This window comes from Micropterus salmoides, unplaced genomic scaffold (genome assembly GCF_014851395.1).
Source record: "Micropterus salmoides isolate LMB-PRFRI ecotype aquatic unplaced genomic scaffold, ASM1485139v1 Ms_hic_scaffold_22, whole genome shotgun sequence".
Taxonomy (NCBI): Eukaryota; Metazoa; Chordata; class Actinopteri; order Centrarchiformes; family Centrarchidae; genus Micropterus; species Micropterus salmoides.
In genome coordinates, this window is record NW_024041373.1 from 24,065,157 (window position 1) to 24,082,794 (window position 17,638).

At 41.2% G+C, this 17,638-nt stretch overlaps 1 protein-coding gene across 2 annotated transcripts in view; it reads right to left on the bottom strand.

Moving 5' to 3' along the window:
- meis1b (Meis homeobox 1 b) overlaps positions 1-17,638 on the bottom strand; it is an 80,035-nt gene that overhangs the window by 17,778 nt on the left and 44,619 nt on the right. For both annotated transcript variants that reach the window (XM_038736852.1, XM_038736851.1), the window contains exon 9: positions 5,840-5,916. In XM_038736852.1, coding sequence (XP_038592780.1) covers positions 5,840-5,916 — 77 coding nt within the window. The remainder of the gene's footprint in view (positions 1-5,839; positions 5,917-17,638) is intronic.

Sequence of the window (17,638 nt, forward strand, 5' to 3'; positions counted from 1 at the left end):
CTGCACACATTTCTGTTGACATAATACAGTAAAGACAGGGTCGTGTCTGCACAGGCTAAAGATTCCTGTGAAAAGGCTATTGGTAGCAACAGACTTCAAACTGAGAGAAGAAAATATTGTTTTTGAAATGATTTTCGCATTTTAACTCAAAGTGTTTAGGTCTGAGGGTGAGGTCATATCTAGTGAAACTTGTGTGTGTGTGCGTATGTGTTTGCGCGCGTGTGTGTGTGTGTGTGTGTGTGTGTGTGGTATTCGCTGTAATGTCAGGGAGTTTCAGGCTGAAGCAACTTGACAGAGCTGCAGTGTATGAAACAAGCTCTAGGGCATGGACTGAAACTCGGCCTGCTAATTCCAAAACACACACACACACACACACACACACACACACACACACACACACCTCGTAAGGCTTTCTGCGAACAAGTTCCAGCATCTCTCTCTCTAGCCTGTCAACATACTGAACCATGCAACTCATCTCACTCTACCTGTTTGTCTCTCTCACATTTTAAAGAACAGTTATGGTTTATTACAGCTTGGGCCTTAGATACAGTTTGGGTCATGATTTCTATTAGTTGTGAAGACATTGTACTCACTAAAGTCATTTCTGGGACATGGGAATATTTGATGGCAATATCTTACAGCTTTGTCAGATGCAATCAGAAGATCAGGCTGGTTATAAACAAGCTAACAGTTGTTTATTGGTGGTAAAACCGAAAGTGAGCACACACGTAATAATTCCTCACTGGTTTTGTTCTGTTAACTGTAAGGAATGTTTACAACAGACCAACTGGGAAAAATTTCACATTTTGCCTTTCTTTTCTCTTTGATACGTTTGGCTAACCTGGGAGTTTGTTTAAAACCTGTCTGATTATCTGACTTGTCCTGCCTGACTTCTTTTTTCCTTTGTCACAGCATTCCCAGAACAGCACAATGTTATCATAACTGCTAATAAACAATGGCCAAACCTAAGAAAATATGACCCCACTTGTAATAAACTTGAATTATCCTTTAATTTTGATTAAATAAATTGTCTAAACTCTGTAAATTGTTACTAAAAAGAAATAAAACAAACAATAAGGGCTTCCTCTCTGTCCATGTTTTCATGTTTGCATTTTTTTCTTACCCCACCCCATGTCTCTTTCCTCCCCCACTCACTTGCTCTCCTTCCCCTTTCCTCACCCCTTTCCCTCCTCTGTTCTCCCTCTGCTCGCCCTTTCAGAAACCCGATAAGCGGCATATATATGTACGTGCCACGCTGCTCCTTCCTAAGTAGCCTCAACGTCCGTCCACTCTGCCCTCTTAAATACTACCTCTCTCTCTTTCTCTCTCCCTCGCTCTCCCTCTATGCTTTTAAGACGTTCGTAAAAGGAGGTCTTATTGACAAAACAATCGCTCGGCGAGGCTTAAACACTGCCTTTAAAGGGGCATTATTAAATTGCAGACAGGAAGGGGAGGGGCAGCCAACAAGGGAAACCTGATGACCTCGCCATCGATTTTTACATCACTGGAGCGTTAGGAGAACTTAGCAGAGAGATACTGACTGTAGCCAGAGAAAAAGAAAGTAGACAGAGAAAGACATTTTATATGTTACGCTTTGAGCTTTTAGCTGATGCCCTGATTCAGAGTGGTTTACAATGTGTGAGCAAGTAAAGGATTGTATTGTTAAGGACACCTAGATACTATGTCTGTTGATAGACCTAAATCTGGGACAAACTGGTTCTTTTTTTGATTTGATTACTGCTTGACTTCTTTCTTTACTTCTCCAGCAGGTGATCATGTAATCCATTGTGGACCCAGGTAAAAAACAACGATAGAGGCAGAGAGCCGGTTAATCTCAAAGCTCATTAGTTGTCAGAAATGCTCATACACAAAAGGATTTTTTTGTTCAAGACATGTCACGATGTCAGGTGACAATGTGTCACTGAAATTATTAGAAACAATGAACACGCAGTCATTATCTACTCATACAAAAAGCAAGAGAATGTCCATCAACAGGTTGGACAGCTCTAGTAATTCAGCTCTTTCTTAGCCAGAAAGATCCACTTCTGGTCCAGAATTACATTTACTGAGGATAACAAACTTAAAAGTTTATTTCAGGGAGAAATTGTTTTTAAGTAAACTAATTGCACTGCAAATAAATGCCTCTAAGATTTGTTTGATTTTACGCAGAGATGATATCTTCTGCATCTGGCTGTGTACTTTTGTCATCAGACACCACTCCTACAGTGGCATATGAGGGACAGCAACTCATGTGTGACAGTTTCACAGCTCAGTGAAATGAAACAGAATAAAAATGTCTGTAGGACAAACGTCACTGGTCTGTTACAATAAACAATATTTTCAAACTCAGTATTGGTTTGCTTTAAACAGGGTTTTTGCTTTCTTTTTTTGACTGAAAACCATAACAAGATGTTAAAAATTAAATCTATTGCATGATATAATCCTTTATGTCTTCAAAATGCACTGGAGATTAGACTGGCTTCTTTGTATATTTAATTCAATAGTGAAGATTGTACTTATTATTTTATTATTATTTTGTTTGTGTCATGTGGTGACTTATCTGTTTGTGTCGGGTGTGTGGGTGTGTGGAAACAATACACTCTGAGTGTACATACCTTACCTGTATAGGGAGTCTGTGTGTATGCATTTGGGTGTGGACATTCTCAATATAGGATTCTGCTTTATGAATGTGTACATGCATTACCACACACACACACACTCTCCATTCAAATTGAGATTCCCTGGTGCAGCGTATTTCTGCCAATAATTCATGAGTGATCTGCGCCCCTTGCCGGCCTTTAGCATTTTTATTTAATCTGCTGAGCCCTACCGCGTGCTCGCTCATCAATAATACACACCGACATGTGTGTTAACACATCTATGGTGCATGTGAGCGTGTGAGAGAGAGAGGGCGAGACAGAATGCGGGTGTATAAGAGATAGTGTGTGAGTATATATGTGAAGAAAAGCACATTGCACACATGTGAATAAAGAGATTGTGTGTGTGAGTGTGTGTGTGTGTGTGTGTGTGTAGAAGATAAACAGAGAAAGGGAGAGTGTTTGTGTGCGATTTATTTGTCAGTTGCACATGTTTGTCATCGTTAGGTCTTCCCCTTTTGGGACAACAAACATGGATGACCCAGAGTTCATCTGTAGCCATTCGACATGAATCCAATGCCAATGGCCGGGGTATGACCGTGAAACACACTCCTACTAAGTGTTTTATGCTTCCTGAAGTCCTCTTTGGCTTGATGTCACGGTTGTGGACCTGATTTTGGTGCAAGTAAATGCATGAGAAAACGTGTGTGTAACTCATGCATTTGTCTGTGCGTGTGTGAGCAAGTGTGTGTTCATGAGCAGCACTGACAAACAGAATCACAGCTAGGGAAATTGACTTCACTAAATCAGTGGGTCAGGAGGTAACATCACCGGGGGTTGCTATGGAGACACCCAATGACGGGGCTTCCCAACCAGCACAACAACACGCCTGCGAAATGGCAGTTCCCCTAACGTAACCTCTCTCACTCTCTCTCTCTCTCTCTGTGACTGTCTATCTATCTTCCTTTCTTCCCCGTCATCTTTTTTTTTTCCATCCTCTATCTCCACCTTTCCTCTTCTATTTCTCCTCAATCTCTCTTTCTCTCCATGTCTTTGTTTTTATCTCTCCGTCACCGCATCTTTTCACTTTATTGTTTTCCTTCTCAATCACCCTTCCATGCTACAATGTACTACTCGCTCACTCTAACAACCGTGCACAGAAATATGCCCCTGGACAAGCGTGCACACACTCACACACACACACACACACACTTGTATACAACAAAATGTGAGGGGGCAGCGGGATCCCAGCATGCAGGGTTTAACAGCTAATACCCCTTAGATTAACCACCCCCGGTTCCCCTCTCTTACACACACACACACACACACACACACACACACACACACACAGACTATCTTCCACAAACCAAGATTAACCTCCCACGATTTACACAGTGTGTGCTGGTCATGCACAAATACACATACGCACACACACCTTCAGGGTGTGTTGCTATCCCCCTACCAATAAAAAGAACAAACAGAATGAGAGCACACAGTCAGCTCAGCCTTAAGTGACCAGGCTACTGTTCATGTGACTGTCTGTCTGTCTGGCCTCACATACAAACACAAACACACACACACACACACACACACACACACACACGCACTGCTTGGTTTTATCTCAGCTGTAAGAATTGACCCCCATGGATTTCAGAGGGGTCACGTGATTTGATAACCTCTACAGGATTCCCTCTGGTCAGGAGGCCTTTTTTCTGCCAGAGTGTCTGTGTGTGTGTGTGTGTGTGTGCGCACACGCATTATTTTTGGCCCAGTGTAAAATGAATTCTCTATAGACTGATACACCATACCCTAATCTAACGTCTGTCTGTCTCTTAGGTCTGAGATTGAACAAAGGCTGGGAATAATGTTAACATCATTAGACTGCTGGTAATGGGGATTTATCATGTCTCATCTCTTTCTCTCCCTCACTCCTTATCTTTTTCTCTTCATCTATTTTTCACTCTGTCTGACTCCTTAACTCTCTCTTTCCTTCTGCTGGTTTCTGCAGTCTCCACTTTCATGCCTGTACCTAACAATTGACTGATACGTTCAAGGATTATTTTAAGGGCCGCTCAGATCAAACACCCTCCACCTGGGCCCTGCCAGCCCAGACTCCAGCCCCTTTAATTAGACATGGCTAATAACACTAAGCATGTGCTGATAGCCATCTCTCTGATAAGACTAGCCGCACAAGGGCATAAGGCTCCTTTCTACCTTTTACAGAGCTACCTAAGGTTAAAAAGTCTAGTTAGCAACCTTATTTTATGGCGCAAGCCTTTCACGCTTTTGCCCAATTAACAGGCTAGTTGCCACTTTTAAATCATTAATTTGCAAAGGCAGGATAGCAATCAGGTTGTGAACTTCTACGCTAGGCTCCTTGTTAACAAGGACAAGTTAAAATACTAAATGCATTATGAAAAAGTGCTAAATAATAATGTGTAAAAGGATATATGGTCAGTGGACACAATAGTGTCAAATAAAAAGGTTTTTACATACATTTTGATTTTGAATAATGATCAGAGGATAATGAGCAACTTGTGATATAATGCAAGGATCAAAGTAACTGCATGTTTAGTGTAACTTTTCTTGTTTGTTAATTTAAGTTTACTGCAATTTTTCTTGCTTTTTAAGATGTAATTTGTTTGCAAATATGTCATTGTCATCTGTGGAAGTCTCTAAAGTGCATTACTAACTATCTCTGAAAAAGGTTTCAAGGATAATATGGTGCATAAGCTGGGAATAAAAGTTTTACCAAGAGAGAATAAATGTTTAAATGAGATGTTCACCGACTGATTAAAATGAATATTAATCACAGTAAAAGGTGGTACAAAAAGCCACAATCTCCAAAATAAGTCAGTCAAAGCAAAACCCTATAATTAACTTCAGAGCTACCACTTTTTCAGTAATCATTCTTGTATAACTGGGAAAACATCCAATAAAATCATCAAACATGCAAGTTGGATGATTTTATTGGATGGTAGTTTGACTCTTAATTAACATGGATGCTCATGTTTGGGCTGAGTTAGGCTGTTGGTTTGGAAAATCACCCCAGGCCATATCTCTTTAGATAGATTGATCTAGGTGAGGATCATTCGGTAAGTGGTGTGGGGGTGTGTTTCTGTGTGTGTGTAGGATGAAAATAGGGGTGGAGTGGAGGCATTAATTCCGATCATTAAGAACTTGGATAGCCTGCGGGTACAAACCCCTCAAATCGACTGCATGTAAACTCTGAAATGACTTACCAGTTGTTCACTTGTAAGATGGTGAGGCCTGTGTCTTGCGCCAGCTGTTTCTTCTGTTCTTCTGACGGGTAGGGATGCTACAGGAGAGAAAGACAACATTTATGAGAAAAGGCTGACCAAAAATTGTTTAATGAAGCTTCTTGTTGTTGAAAAAATAGTTTGATGTGCCTTTTAGCAAAGAAAGTTGTTGTAGGGCACAGGTTACACACACACACACACACAAAGACACACACAAAATCATACTGCGTAATGAGAGGGAGAAAATGAGACGTGTGCTCATGCTCAGTGATGCGTAGGTGTCAGTATGTGCCTGTGCGTATGTCTATCTGGATGTATACTGTAAGTGTGTGTGAGTGTGTGCACATTCACGTGCCTCTCTCCCCCCGATCATTAATGGAATATGAAATCTTGTAATTAATGGCAGCCAAAAAGGCAAGCCAATTAGAAAGTTAAGTGAAGTGGAGAACCAGCTCTGGTAATTAGGCAGCCTCTTACACAAATATATTCGCGTCGACGGCCCCCCTTTCACCCTGCTGCATATGTAATCAGTGAGTGGGGAATATGTAATGTTAACCTGATGGAATACAGACAAGAGAATGTAAAATCTCTTGTCTTCATTGCTGCTGTTTGCTTTTATATTTATTGCAGTTGCTACAATAACATGGCAAGTATTCCAGTTTTCTGTGATCATTTTTGCAGCTTGACTGCGCTGATTGTAAGAAACTTTAGTACAGAAAGCCTTCATCCTTTTGACTAACTTTGTGATGTTTGAAACTTAAATATCAAAATACCTACCAGTGAGAGGGTAGAACACTGTTACATTTTTCTAAGGTAAATACATTTGTTATACAGAGATGATTCAACTTTCAACGTTTTTATCTTATCTTTCTCTCTCTTTGTCTTTACTCAAGCCTCATCACCTTGACACTAAAGACTGTCCCATTTTGTTGGAATTTCTTCTGATACAAAATTCATTACTTTATCTTACTCTGAGATTTATATTTATCTGAAGACTTGTAAATATGCACACATGAATGCGGAAACAACAGTTCAACTGTGGGAAAGACAACCTAAATTTACTTCAAGCCCGGTATTTAAATATAAACGACTGACTGCACCCCCTCCTAGAGAAGCCAGCTGAGAACAGTTAAAGTCGAGCCACCTGTTTAAATATATAGAATGAATAAATTGGATAAATGTGAACTCGGGGAGTGTGTTGATTTATATTAGAGTTGGGGGGACAGTTGCACGGAGCCTTGTTCATGGAGGACAATGTTCTGTTCATGACTGAGACAAGACATGGACTGTGCTGAACACCATAGGCAGGCCATAAAAGAGGAGGAGAGGAGGGAGGAGCAGGCAAGCGAGGGAGAGAGAGAATAGATTGTTGAAGGGATAGCACTAACTGGAAACTACAGATATTCCAAAATTGAATGTATACATTTAGGAAAGAATTGAGAGATACATAAATAACTAAAGATGATCATTAAAAATCACTGAAGGATCCATTCTGCAAAAGTATTGTGTGAATTACTGGGTACTAGCCCTGTGACATTTCCTCATGTTATCTATGCCAATTCAAACTATAAATGAAAAAGGGAAAACATTTCACAGGTTACTTTTACCGAAAAAGGCAAAGAGCCACTTAACGACACTTACAAAATTAAAATTGTCTATGTCGTTTTTTATTGCATAAAACGTACAAGTCACAATAAAATAAGAGAGCGGCTGCATGTGTGTATTGGCTGTTCAGTGCAAATACAAGATCTGTCATTTTTCAGAGAATTTATTTGTGTGAATGACAGGAACAGGCCACCCTGACATTTATTCAGTTATTCTCCCTTGTTATGGTGACCAAAAATAGACGCCACACATATGACTACTGTATAATATACAGAGTATGTCTAACAAGAGCACACACGCTAAATAGTCAATCAGACGTGCAAAATCAGTGAGGCGCCAGCGTTTTCATTTTTTCATTACAGTTTTTTCTGCACATAATGAACAGGATTGTGTTTAATGCTGGGACAACCCAACAGAGAGAGAGAGGAAACTGATTTTTCCCAGCCTTCCCTTGTCCATGTGATTGGTTGTGGGGAATGGGAACACAAGGAGGCTAATTTCATGCGCTAAGTCATAATTGCATTGTCGCCTCTGGCCAAATTTGTGTCCAGTAGTTTTCTGCAACCATTTGTGTGCCTTTAGGTGTATGTGTGTGCGTATACATGCACGTGAACTGTCCATCCATCTTTCTAAAAGCAGACTGATCAGATAATATCAGAATTAAAATAGCTGCAAATACGTGGCGCCTGCCTGTGTCATCTGATCTCTTGACGCATGAAGCACTTTACATATAGACACCACAAACACTCACTGCTGACATATTAAAGCTGATCCCATGAACAATGTGTCTTTTAAGTCTTTATTCTCAACAAACAAAGCTGATTGAACATAAAAAGATCACTGTGTCCATGTTGTAGATCTGTGGAAGCAGGAGTGCTTGCCTCGTGATATTGAGGGGCCGCGGCTATGCCGAGGGCCACAATACAGCACAAATACACCCTGTTTCAAAGCTTCCCTCCCTCTAGCTTCCCAGCACACACACGCAGACAGACAGATATACACAACTAGTCACACGCAGACAGACACACACACAATCTCATGTCAGACAGCAGCACTAAGAAAAATGTGCTTAGTGGCATTAGTGTGTGCTCCGATGCACATCCTGCCAGTGGTGGAATGTAACCAAGTATATTTATTACTTTAACACTTTTAATACTTGAAGTGCATTTTGCTGATAGCACAACTTTTATTTAGGAATGCAGTACTTTTCCTTTGTTTTTTTACATTGTGATATTTCTACTTTAAGTAAAGGATCTGAAAACTTCTTCCACCTCTACATCCTGCCCCTAGTGCAACCTCCAAAGGGCTACATGTGCCAGAGTTTTTGCGTACAAAATAACAAGAGTTATCAGGAAGAGATGGCCAGAAAGCCAGTACATCAAAAATGTTTTTGTCCTCCTTTTTTTCGAAGCCGCCAAATTAGCTCCTATCTGTCAAAACACTGTGATTTAGTTTCTTGCTCTGCAACAAGTCGCCCAGTTTTAATATTGTCTGTGAGTGATTCTGGTGTCTTAACTGCCTTTGGCTGTGGTTCAGTGGGTTGGGAGAGAGGGAGAGATGGAGAGAGAGAGGAAGAGAGAGAAAGGCCTTTAGTGAGAAAAGCAATAACATGTTCTTTAAAAGAGCAGATGGAAAGTTTCTGCGCATCCTTCCCTCCCTTCCCTCTTCCCTCCGCCTATCTTAATGATATGTCTTCTCCAAATATACAACTCCTTTCATGAGAATTTCCACCCTGCTCACCACTCTCTGCTGTCTCTTAGCATGTGGGTGCCAGGAGGAGTGTGTGTTTTTGCTTCTCTTTTCTGTGTGTCTTATCAATCCGAGTGTGTATGTGTGGGTGTATGCATGCTTGGCTGTTGTGTGTCCATTTGAGTCAGTCAAGATTTTACTTGAGTGTGTTCATATTATAAAGTTCATCGCTGCGTGGAGTGTTTGTCTATTTGTCAGCTTTGGTCGTTTGTGTGTGTGTGTGTGTGTGTGTGTGTGTGTGTGTGTGTGTGTGTGTTTACGTGCAGATGTGTGTGTGGGGGAGTAACAGAGCATCAGTAACATCCCCTCCCTGTCTGACCGTCTTCCTCTCTGACCCCCTCTGACAAGAACAAGAGAAGGATAGATAGACGAAGAGACGAAGGGAAGAGAGGAAGAGGGAAGAAGTAGGCAGGGGAGGAGACATGGAAATGGATATCTTGAGCCCCAGGGATTTAACAAAGAGATAAGAGCATAGATATTCTGCAAGACCCCTCTTTATTCCCCTTGTCCCATGTTTAACCCAGGAGAAAAATATTCTAGAAAGGGCAGTAAAAAAAAAAAAAAAAAAAATCAACCATTTCAGTTACCAGTGCTACAAAGATAGAAATCAGATTATAGTTGTATATAAGAATTGTATATTCAATAAAATTATTTTTTTATTGCTTGAAATAAATCTGCAAAAGACTACTTTTTTTATTTCATCTCATCTAAAAACTGAGTTACCAGACCTTAGTCTCACAATATGATTAGGATTTCCTGTTCTGCTTTTCCATTTATGTTTGAGATACCTGAAGTTGGAATGGCTTACAATATGGGAGCAGCTCTTTGCTTGGTGCCATGCTCAAGGTAACTTTGACAAGACACAGGGCTATTGTGTAGAGTGAACCTTTCACCTTTACAGGAGAAACTGTCCAAGCTGAATCTTAATCTCATCCGCAAGAGCAGTAACTCACCAAAACATTTACGGACATGAAAAAAACTTCACAATAGGTCATGGCTGCCTAATTATTATTTTTGCAACTTATAAACTGTATAAAGTCTCATCTTAGTCTCTCACTGGCAATAAGAGGAGGACAAGAGTCACTCTTTTGTCAGAAATGCTTCACTTCACCAGGAGGGGAGGGCTATTCAAAAATGTTTTATCTTGCTGCTGTTCTCCCTTCTCTACATCTTGCCTCCTCAGCAAAACCAGTTCCCTTTCCTATTCTCTTTCTCTATCTCTGGCTGTCTTCCCCTTCACTGCTCCAAATATTTGGATCAAAAATAAGCTATTCAACCTTTAAACACTGACAAAACAACACTATGATTATCGTTGTAAAATTCAACCATCTTAAAACATATGTACTTAATTTTAAATGAAAGCCTAAACTTTACTATTACATCTCCATCCTAGCATGTGTGATTCCATCCTTGTTTACCAACACAGTCCTCTCAGTCCTTCTTCAGCCATTAGCATTATGGTGTTAGCGTTGCATATATTTCTATTTAAAGCTGTGCTTCCCAAGCCTCTGTGCATCCCATTAAAAAGGCTTGACACGCCACATTAGCTTTAAAAAACTGCAACCATGAAACAGGATGGAGGGAGGAATAAGAGAGAGGAAAATCATATGTTGTCACAGTCATGTGAGGTCCCTCAAAAAGAGGCCATGACCCTGCACAATCTGTGGATAACAGACATGGGTCAATGGTATTTTGAGTTAGCTTAAAACCAGATGGTTCGGGTTTGCCAAGGATGCCAGAGAATGCATTGAATGACGTTAAACAGCATGTTAATGTGTAACAATTTATTTTTGTTATCAATAAGATACTTGTTTTTACTTTTTTTCAGCACGTGTATAAAAGAAGTAGTCCTGACACAGTAAACCCCAACAACCTGAAACACCAGGCAGGTTACAGGAACATTATGCATGGTTATTGACTTGCATGTGCCAGATGAGGTAAAAGTGAAAAGCCATGACTAGGCCAGGTCTGTTCCCCTCCTTGTTCCCAGGTCAAATCTCCGTGGAAACCGAGCTGCCCATCAGGAATGCCTGACGGCTAATCCGGGGGCCTTTTTGGCTAGAAGGGCATCAGAGTATCATACCGAACTGTCTTACAAACACACACACAAAGACACACACGCAGAGTTTACTGGAAGTGTAGGCTTGCTGCTGCCAGCCGTGTATGAGATTACCTTAAATATTTGGGGAAGCAAGCACATTGTTATGCTAACAACAAATGCCTAGAACCCTGAGCACAAGCAGACTTTAAAACAAGCGTTCCAAACTGTAAGCCTGTTGTATCTCATGCAACAAGCTTCCAATTTCTAAAATGTCTTGCTCATTCAGTGGAAGTTTCATCCTCTGTGTGTGCTCACGCTGTGCTGTGAAAGCTACGCCATTTCAAATTCCTTTCTGTGTAGGTGGCATCGACTGACATCCCTTTGACTTCATTAGGGAGCAGGGACCCAGCAACAAAGCTGGCTCTGGGAGAAAGGGGGGATTAAAGAAAAAAAGAAAGGAGAGTGAGAGTGAACAAAACAACAACAGAAAAAAACAAAGCACCCCTAACCTAATTTCCTCTGATTCGGGCTGCTCCAATGCAAAATAACAAAACAGAGCAAAAACAGATCTTTTGAGAGACTCAAAATGAACCAGCTACAGGATGAGAGTTTCAGAGCGCCCTCTGTACAAGCTGCGCAAAACAAATGTTCCCCATCTTGGTGCTGTAGAGCTTAAAAAAAGTAGAAACAGCCTCTTTTATGGCATTGGACTACAGTAAACCAACCAAAATCTTGTAGAATGAATAATTCATTGTTTTTTTGTATTTTTTTTAAACCTAGATATATGCACCAGATATGGCAAAGATACCCCCTTTCAAACTGGTTTGTCATCAAATCTCTCCATCTCTTCTGAAGATAAAAAAAAATGTTCTTGGGCTTTTCATTCATTAATGAGCATTTTTCCTCTCAAAAAACAGCTTTGTTGATTTAAGGAAATCTCACAGCGCTCTTGCCTATGGGAATGAGATAAATCTAGTTAGCTGGTGAGGCAAAGGGTGAAAAGTATCTCATTAAAGCTCTAGTACAACATGGATTAGACAATATACAGCTTTACCAGTTTCTCCACCATAATAATTGATGATTAGCATCATTCATCGCTTTTCTAAAACTCTAAGGGCACATAACATAGTGCAGGGCGCAGCCATTGCTGTAGCTGTTCTTACTGTGCTGCAGGGTGTGAACAACGATCCATGGGCTTTACAGTTGGGTGGGTCTCTAGCCTGTGTGTATACTGAAGCTTATGGCATGTATGCACATGACCAAGTCTCAAGTCTTAACAAAGTGCTGTACTGTTGTCTTTAACATAGAATGTAAAGGGTGAGGTCTGTTGAAACTGAAGGAAAGCATCTAATTTTGTGTGTTGTATGTGCGGTGTCTGTCCTCTGGTTGCTTTCACTAACAGCGAGGGCGTGCTTCATTAGTCCTCCCTATTCCAACTCAGGGGAGGCTAAATTTATTAAGGGGGCCGGATGTTGCACAACACCTGCTGCTGTGCTTCCCTCTGTGCAATAAAGGGAAGGGGGTGCCGCATGCTAGCTAGTGCTAGTGGTAAGTGCTGCTCGTTGGACTGAGGCTGATGAGCTGGGGCTAATTCAGGGGGTGATTATGTAGTTTGCTGGACCACTAAACCTCTTTAAGCCCGTAATTACTGCCTATTTGAGCGAGGGGAGGCACTCCAAAGCAATCGGTACTTGCACCAAGCGGCGCAGTGAACGGCAGCCACAGCTGGAGGTGGGCTGCCTCAGGGCTGCCTGGGATAGAGGGGTGTGTAAATGGGGAGTAGGAGGGATCCACAAAGCCTCATCCCAGTCAGGTACCGCAGAAAGCTGAGAGAAACAGCGGGATGCCCCTCTGAGCACCAGCATGCTAGCTCCAAGCTACAGTGCTTGGAGCTAGTATTCAAGCAGTGATCTCCAAGCTTAAAAACAAATGTTCTCTTGTTACACACAGCTACAATACACAGAGCTCGTTACACAGGGCTGCAGAGAAACAAAGCACTATTACGGGAGAGTTCAAAGCAGCAAAACAAAAACTATTAAACAAACGAGTACACTTCCTAACCACATAAATTCTTCTGACTAAATTGAGCTAGGAAGTAAGCGAAGGGGGGGTTGGATATGTCATTGTCGGGAGAAACTAAAGGGCTTTTTTTAGACTCAGTGTCAACATACATGGGGGAATCAGACTCAGATTGCACCTCATCCACGGGGGAATCCATTTCATTTCACCTGACTTTCAAGGAAATTTGACTTTACGTAATGCCACTGAAATCTGATCTCTCCGAGGAAGCAATTTGGGGACCACAGAACATTCTAATAACCCTGGCGATATTATTATGTTATTATCATAATTACCCTTTTGCCCCCAACGTTTTAATTAGAAACTCACCGTTGGCCCCTAGGGGAGTGAAAAGAACCTTGGTTGGGGGAATGCTGAAACTAGGTAAGGGTATTTTACAATTGCTCCCTTATGCTCTCTGGAGCGGCAAATATAAGAGGAAAGGAGGACGCAGCCAATGCTTTTGAAAGATGAAGCTATCTCACTCTACCTCCTCTGTCTTTCTCTGACATCTCTGTCATTCAAAGTACGGCTACACCCCTTTCTCATTCCTCTATCTTCATATCTTCCTCACCCATCTCCGCCCCTCATCCCGCTGTTCTATATTTAGCATTTTGCTAACTATCTCATGCTGCCTCCTTTTGTCCCACTTCCACTTAACCCCTCTCTTTACTGTAACCTCTCATCCTTGCCTCTTTCTCCTCAGCCTGCCTGCATCTACCTCTTTTGCTTTCTCTCTCCCTCCTCATCTTCAGAAGCAAAGGGCCTTCTCCATCAGTGCACCGCTTTTACAAATCAATGACTTAATCTGTCGTAACAAACAAGTGAGCAGCACCTCGGCCCTGTTCACTTCCCCCCTGCAATTGCTAATACTACAACAGCATGCTTCAGAGAGAGTGGAAGGAAAGAAAAGGGAAGAATGCTGACAAATATGCAATGACAAATATATATAGTAGAGTATGTTGGAAGACAGGAGGAATTAGGGAAAGGATAAAAGTGAGGATAGGAGGAACACAAACAGCTTTGAAAGAGGCCGATGAAAAGTAAAAGGAAGGCAGGACAGTGAAAAGTGAGAAAAATCAAAGTATGTGTGCGTTTTCCCACCATATCTCCTCTACAAGCCCTCAGCTCTGTTCGACTCCTCTACCATGAGTTATTGCCTGTCTGCATTCACCACCTGGTTCACTAGCTATCATTCCTCTCACTCCACTGGACACACATACACACACACACACAAACACACACATCCTAATATACACACCACAGACAAACAGAAACACATACAAATGCATACCTGTGTGTGTGTGTGTGTGTGTGTGTGTGTGTGTGTGTGTGTGTGTGTGTGTGTGTGTGTCACAGACGCACTTACATTGCTGTGCACAAAAACACACACCTGATCACCCCGCTCCACACGGGCACCTTGGGTCAGCTGGCCAAGTGTAAACACACTACCAGTCTATAGCCATAACTTCCATGCCACCTGCCTTGAGTGCATCATGAGCCTTGCAGTGTTTATGTAAAAAAACCTTAATTATGACTTTATGAGACAAGTAGGTGTAAAATGATGTGTTATGGACAGATATCTCATCAATAAATCATAGCTCTCTCCCAATGCCTTTGAAACAGCAAACATGCCATGATATCATGGTTCAAGACCATTAACATGTAAGGCAACGCAGCTGTACATAATAGAAAAAACCAGTGAGAAGGAGTCATGGAAGAAAAGAGGAGAGGGTGAGAGAAGTCGGAGAGGCAGAAGGCATGCATAAAAGATAGGAAACCCTTATGGTTTGTCAGAAAGAAGTGTTTTGTCTGTGAAGGAGACAGGGAAAAGCGAGAGGGTTCACGCATGGGAGAGAATACAAGTGGGAGGAACTGAATTGATAAATTAGTTCAGCCAACGTGCAAACTGATTACCACGACGGCAAAGCCACAGGATCCATCGAGCACACGCATGGAATGAGACACAAAGACACGCACACACTCATACACACCACTTACAAAAGAGACATGAGACTGACACATACAAATAATATCACAACTGCATATGCAATCACACACACACACACACACACACACACACACCAAATGTATCTAGGGCAGGCTGCTGCAGTTGCTGTAAGTAAAAAGGTATTGAGCTGCTGACTCCAGCCAGAAAAGATCCCACAATCCTCTGGATCACCAAACACAGCCTAGTGGATAATGGCTAACAGCTAGCGCTAATGTGATTTCACACTTAGCAGATTTAATATATAACTGGCTGAACAAAATCATGCTACACACAGAATCTATGCTAAACTCTGTTTCTTGAAAGGTTACTGCCAAAGTTTAATTTTTAGGGAACAAAAAACAAGGAAGTAATGTATCTGCGTACAGCAAGAATGAGAGGCTGAACTGCTAACATTGCTCATCCCAAGTTTTTGAATAGAATCATTCCAACAAGCTAACCACAGACTTATGACAATATTTTTCCCTCACTCTCACACACCACTCACTCTCCAATAAATACCACAGTGATGGTGGGGAAGTCTACACCCCACCCAGGCACTGACGTCACTGCTGTGGGCCTATGCAAAAGTGTGTGTGTGTATGCATTTGAATGTGTTTATGTGTGTCTGAGGACTGAGAGTGGGCCTCTTCTTTGGATTTGCAAATCATTGTAAACTGATTAGTGGGTACCAAACCAAGAATGATTTCACACATCCAAGTTATTGGGCCTTTGTCCACTTTGAAGACACATACATTCGTGCACACACATACACACACTTATCACATACTGCCGATAATGAAAAATAGAACTGGTGTGAAACACAGCTCCAGCATGACGCCATCAATCACTCAGACGTCTAACAATGAAACTACACACTGAACTGTTTCATAGTTTCCCAACTATGAAATTATATGATGGTTGGGGGAGGGGAAGGACAGAAGATGAAGAATGGCATTTCGATGTAATTGGGAAATAAAGAGCGGGATTTAATACTCTCACACTGATGTTTAGTCATTTAAACATGGCATGTTTACATTTAACTGCAATAAAGCAACATCATAAGACTGTGTATCCAACATTTTCTCACTGTGCTAGTAAGGTCTAAGAATCTGTAAAAAATTAAATTTGTGAAAACACAAACTAAAAGGAAACATCTCCACACTCGCGACTGTTGAGCCCCTCCAGTGCTACTGACCGACCTTGTGGGTCTGTAAAGTTCTCACGTTCTCAAGGAAACACACCGACCCGCCCCTTGACTGAGACCAGATCAACACACACAAACACACGCTTGCTTTTGGTCTAGATCTATTGCAGACATTTTGGAAAAGTTCAAAGGTGACATGAATTAAAAGTTAACTGCCCTTGAGGGCTTTTAAAAAGAGGGGTAAAACGATAAAAGAAACAGAGAGAGGAAAGTGGGACAAAAGGCTGAAATAAAGGGTTGACAGAAATGTAAAGATACTTTGTAAAATACCTGACCTGGACTTGTATATGTATAAATATTTGCAACAATTGAGCCTGAGTTGAGTATGATATTAGACGGAATACTATCATATGACAATCTGTTTGAAAAGAAATGAAAGTCACCAACTAAGCGCACACAGCCCTTAAGGTATCTGGGTTTACTGCTCTCTTCATTGGTATAAAATGTTAACATCACTTCCAAGCCAGGAAACACTCTGATTTGACCTGATGTGATAAAACCCAACCAACTGAAATGTTAAACAAGTTACAAGAATTATTTCCATGTAGCATGTGACCAAGACTTAAACAAATATGACTCCCATACAGGCTGAGCTTTGGGTGGAAACATTCCAATACTCAATATATTAGAATGAGATATTTATATAAAAGTAGCTTTAAAACATTTAAACTATGCAGTGTTTTTCCCAGAATCCAATTCTTGGCAGGATGGAAACACGTCTGAAACTGAACACCTAAACTCTCCTTAGAAACCCAAACTTATGAAAAGCATTAAGATGGACTGGCAGGTCAGAAGTGAGGTTCATACACTACATCTGTACCAAGGTAAGGGGAACCTCTGGGATACTGATTTAAATGAAGAAAATAAATCACAAAAAAAAAACATAGGTGTTTGTTTTCTTTAAAAACAATAGTCAAGGAAGAATTGTACAACATACAAAAATAAAATGTCACCTCAATATTTCTGCAAACCAATATAAACCTTCCAAACTTCCAACATCTGCCATGTGTCAGTCTTTCTACCCATCTACTGTATCCCTATATCCATCTATTCATCTACTTATCAATCAATCATTCCATCCATCAATCATGAAACAGATGGCCTTTCAGGAGTCTGCGTCAGGACTGATGGATT